We start from the raw sequence: 5,360 nt of genomic DNA on the forward strand, positions 1-5,360 counted from the left end.
GGTCCTCTCCCCCAAAGTTTCTTGCCGAGCCTACGGAAATTACACATTCTCTGTGGGTCTCCACGTGCATTAACATCCCTGTGATTCTAGTGAAAGCAAACCGCAAAACAAGCCCCAGGCTGCCCTGTGTCACACGCGGCCCAAGCCCACCCTGCTCACACTCTGGATTGCCTCTCGTCTGTCCACTCCTGCTTGGTGTTCTGGAGAGCCTGCGTCTTCTGCTCATCCACCTGCACGTAGTCGACTTTGTGATCTTCTGAAAGAGGTTTCTTCTGAAAGGGGAAAACAGAAAGGTTTTCATTACATTGACTTCAAAACTGCGGAAACGGTCGGTCCTTCTAGGTAGGTGACTGTGTGATCAGGTATTTATTTGCTTCCCCTTCTTCTTGGGTCATTCCCTACAGAAGCGTTAGCATACACTGTGTGCATGTGTAGAAATCTCTCTTCGCCTCTGCCCGCTTTGACTTTGCTCGAGCCATTTGACTTGCTTTGACTGATATGAGTGGAAGTGACACGTGCCGATCCCATAGAGAAAAGAGGCACACATCCTGTGCTTATGCCACCTCTCTCTTCCTTTTCCCTTCCCAGGAGACCAGCACGCCTCAGATAGCTTCTCCTGCCTGGACCCCGGACTGAAGAGGACCTGGAACGCTGAGGCCCTGGCCTGTAGTGGATGGTCCCACTGGCGACCAGTCAAAAAGCCTCTCCTTTTTTGGAGAATCAGTTCGGGCTTTTGGAATGAAATTCAAGGTAAAGGAGAAATGGGAGTTCATTCGGCAAAAGGAAGAAGTCTTCCAGATTTTTTTCTGTGCGTGCGTGTGCACACACAAATCATATCGTACATCCTGTTCAGCGGGTTGCTTTTTTCATCAAATGATGCATCGCTGGGCACAGTTTAGATTAAGACCATCCCTTGCTCAAAAATATTTAGCTGTTCTCCGCTGCTGACCATTCATTCATCCCATGGCTTACAGTGTGCAGTGAGCGACACTAGTGAGTGCCAAGTGTTGTTTACATGTATTAAGACATTTAATCCCCACAATGGGCATCGACATAGGTGCTATTCCTTCTGATCCTCACTTTGCAGACAAGACTACTACCCAGAGGAGTCCAAAGTGCCCAACCTGGCCTTTGGGGCCTGTTACTGAGGAGTTCCGATTCGAACTGAGAGCGCCTGTCACCAACCCCTAGGGTCTAGCCAAACTAGGTTATGACTTCTTCCCTCAGCAGGCCCTTCTTACGCCTGAAGTGCCCTTTACCTCGCTGTCATCTCTGCCAGAAAATTTTCTCGATGACCTTGAGGGTCTAAGTTTTGAAGGGCATGAATACTACTTATACATATACAGGCAGACCTCGGAGATACTGCAGGTCTGGCTCCAGACCACTGCGAAAAAGCGAGTATTATCATCAAGAGACTCGTAATCTTTTTGCTGGTGGACGGTTTTGCCTTCAGTTGGTAAAAACAAACAAACAAACAAACAAACAAAAAAATGCAACATGCGTGGAGCACAATGAAGCGAAGTGTGAGAAAACGAGGTCTGCCTGTACAGCCAAAGGAACATACCCCAGAGGGAATACAGCAGGATTTCTGGGTGGCAGAATCATGGCTGATTTTAATATTCTTCACTGCACGTATCTGTATGTTTAAGACTTTTCAAAGAGAACAAGGACAGTTGAATCATCAGAAAAATCTAAACAGAAATGAAATCTCCTGAGAATTCTGAGACATGAAGTCCTTCCTACCTGCTGTGCAGGGACTGGCGACACCGTATTGAAGTCCAGGGCTAAATAATCCAGGCTGCATTTCTTCTTCCACGTCACAGCACCACTGCTCACGGAGTTGGTTGTTCGGTGTCCATCCTAGAAACCGACATCACAGGACTCGGGTTAAGGATGTCTGGCCAGGCTGCCCAAAGGAAGGAGGATGAGTCTTCACTTGAGCAGCTGCTGTTACACCCCAATAGACTGGTTTCATGAGACCCGTGAGTGACAGGAGGCATTCGAGATACAAAACGGCCAGTCCAGCCTTCACATGAAGCTCTACCTTTATTCACCATGGAAACAGTTGGCCAAAATCTCCCCCGAGAACTTGTTTCGTGAATCTGACAGGCCCGTGAGACCTTAGAGATTAAATCCTGAAAAGATCAACCACACTCACTAAAGTCTAAAGTTCTAGCAAAGTCACCCCCGATGCATTGAAAGATACTTTACACAATACAAACAGCGATAACATGTGTGCGACACTCACTCATAGATTTACCACCGGTACCCATCAAGAGTCAGGTCCACTTCTATCAATTTCACTCCTTTTCCTTTTGAAATACAGTCTTATGAGGGTGTAAGCATCCTTAAATCACATATTATTTAGTTTTGCTCGTTTTCAACTTCTATCAATAGAACCATATGGTATTTTTGGCGACTTTAATTTTTGCTCCATATTCCATATTTCACATTCACTGACATCGATGCACTAGCCCTATTTCATTTTCATTGGGATAGATGATTGCGCTGCATAATTTATTGAACTGTTGCGCCACTAATGGGCATTTGCGTTCCTTTCCATTTGGGGTTCTTAGAAGCAAAGCTGCCATGAGCATCCATGCACCTGTGGAAGGATTTCTATGGCGTGTAGCTGGGAGTAGAATTGCTGGATTATAGGATGTGCGCATCTTTAACTTTCCTGTCACCAAACTATTTTCTAAAGGAGCTGTGGTTGTACCAACCAGGAGTGTATACGAGCTCTTATTGCTCCCCATCCTGGTGAACAACACTTGGTATTGTCTGACTTTTTAGTTTTCCTGACCTGATACAGGGAAAATGGTACCTTACTGTGTTTCAATTTTCCATGTTTTACTGATTTTTACATCGGAGTATTTGTATTTTTATCAATACTTCCTCATATATCCTGAGAATAATCATTTGTTGCTTATATGCATTGCAAATAGCCCATCACAGTCTATACTTGTTCTTTTAACGTAATATCTCAATATTTTCCTGAGTGGCCTGGTCTTGTATTTTGTTTAAGGAATCTTTCCTATGCTGAGGTCATAATTTGTTTCCCCATATTTTCTCCTAATATTATAAAGTTTTGCCCTTCACGTTTAAGTAATAGTCTAGCCTAAACTTATTTTAATATATGGCAATAAAATAGGGATACGATTCATTTTTTTTAACCCCACATAAGTAACCATCCTTTCCCCAGTGTAACTTCCGGTCATACATCAAGTTCCTATACGTGAACAGATGTTGAGTTTTATCAAATATCTTCTCTGCATCTAATGAGAACACATCATTTTTCTCCTTAGTATATTAATGTGCTTGACTGACTTAATAGATTCTTTAAATTTATGGTTATAATAGCTCATGTCTCAGAGAATATTGGTTACAATAATAGATTTTTAAAGAAACGTTTCTCCTGGCATCATTTTTGATTCCTCCAATCTGTTGGTTTTGGTCTCTATCTTTCATGCTAAAGCTTTCCTGAAATGTCTGATGAAATCATCGGCCGTCTGCTCATATTTAAGACTGAAAGACCAAAAAAGCTGATCCAAAGCTTTGAGTACATGGGTTGTGCTCGTCAGCAGTGGAGCTCACTGCAAGGTCAACTCACTGGATTATTTTCTTAGCGAACCCCCAATGTCACAACCCAGGTCTTGCCTCTTGGGCTGCTCAGATAGCCCAGAGAACAGCCTTCCAATCTCCAGACTCAGTTGTAAATAAATGTCTGGTTGTCAACATTCTGAAAAAGAGGGGCTAAAGGAAAGGTTTGGGAATGGTCCTCAAATCCATTTTGCATATTTACTTAATCACCTTGTTTTTAGTATAGTATTTTTGGTCAAATGTGTCTTGCGTCCCGCCCCGCGGCCCCAGTACAGAGAGACCCTTTGTTTAACTCTCTCCAGAGACTAACACTTTGACTTTTCTCTGGAGTAGGAGATGGGAAGTCACAGCAGTAAAGCTCCATGGAGTGGGGGAGAGGATCATGGACCGACCTGCTGCTTATGCAGACTTTTGACCACTACCCCTTCTTTTCCTTTCCCTTCTGCCCTACTTCCAGAACTAGGTGACGTGGGCAATTCCTGAACCCTCCGGCTATTCTAAGTTGCTTCTTATCCCTCCCACAGTGTGTTTAGGATTTAACTTCGTTGGGTCTGATAAGTCATTTACCATCCATCTGCTTTCCAGTTTCCAATATTACTACTACCGTCTTCTCCAATTCTTCATATCCTTGTGGGTTTATGCCTTTAACAAATCCCTTTACTGTGACTTTGGAGTACATTTTGGATGAAGGGAAAGTAAAAGCCTGTGGTCAGTCTGCCATCTTTACCAAGATGCTCACGAACAGATTCTGAAGTGTTAAAACCACTTCGTATGCCTGGGAGAAATCCAACTTGTTTGTATATATTCTTAACTTTGTGTAGCGTTGGATTTATCTTATTAAAACCTTCTTTACCATTTATTTTTTAACAATTCTCCCATTTAAAGTATACAGTTCAGTAGTATTTAGTATAGTCACGTATTTGTGCAAGCATCACCTCAATCAATTTTAGAATGTTTTCATCACCCGAAAAGAAATCTTACACTCCTTAGCCATCATCCCCCAGCCCATCTCCCCAAGCTCTAGGAGCCACCAATAATCTAACTTCTGTCTCTATAGATTTGTTATTCTAGACATTTCATACAAGTGGAATCATAGGATATGTGCTGGCAGTATTGTGATGTCATAATATATATTTGGTCATTCAGATGACCAAAATATATTTCTCATATATATTTGGTCTTTGTCTACAGTTCCTGGCTCAGAGCTCCGCAAATCCTTGAAATTTCCTAACTGCTGAGTGTGGCAAAGGTGTCTCTTGTTATGTTAATGAGTTGACTTTTGGACCCCTGGTAAGGATGGGGGCTGGCTGTCAGGAGAACCCCGCATGTGATTAGAGAATTGGAACTTTCAGTCCAATCCCTGTCTCATCCCTAGAAAACTCTAAAGGTTTCACACACGAAGTCAATAAACAAAAAAATAAACAAATTCAACAAGGTTTCAGGACACAAAATCAACACCCCAAATTCAGCTGCAATTCTATACACTAACAAGGAACAACCTGAAAAGGAAATTAAGGAAACAATTTCATTTACAACAGCATCAAAAAGAATGAAATATTTAGGAATATATTTAACCAAGGAGACAAAGATTCGTATACGGAAAACTACAGAACGCGCGGTTAAAAGAAAGTAAAGCACACATAAATAAATTAAAAGACATCCTATGCTTGTAGATTAGAAGATTTAATTATTGGTAAGATTACAACATTAAGCAAAGCAATCTCTATGAAAAATTCCAATGACTTTTTTTTTTTTTTGAA

At 42.0% G+C, this 5,360-nt stretch overlaps 1 protein-coding gene across 1 annotated transcript in view; it reads right to left on the minus strand.

The window, feature by feature from the left end:
- Nucleotides 1-5: 5 nt before the first annotated feature.
- Nucleotides 6-5,360, minus strand: part of GAB3 (GRB2 associated binding protein 3) — a gene marked incomplete at its 3' end in the record, with an annotated part of 19,509 nt that continues 14,154 nt past the window's right edge. Inside the window, exons 7-9 of the mRNA XM_039867039.1 lie at nt 1,744-1,860; nt 160-272; nt 6-30 (exon numbers count right to left, since the gene is read on the minus strand). Of these exons, the coding sequence (XP_039722973.1) occupies nt 6-30; nt 160-272; nt 1,744-1,860 (255 nt within the window). The remainder of the gene's footprint in view (nt 31-159; nt 273-1,743; nt 1,861-5,360) is intronic.

This window comes from Pteropus medius, unplaced genomic scaffold, assembly GCF_902729225.1.
Source record: "Pteropus medius unplaced genomic scaffold, Ma_sr-lr_union100, whole genome shotgun sequence".
NCBI classification, from domain to species: domain Eukaryota; kingdom Metazoa; phylum Chordata; class Mammalia; order Chiroptera; family Pteropodidae; genus Pteropus; species Pteropus medius.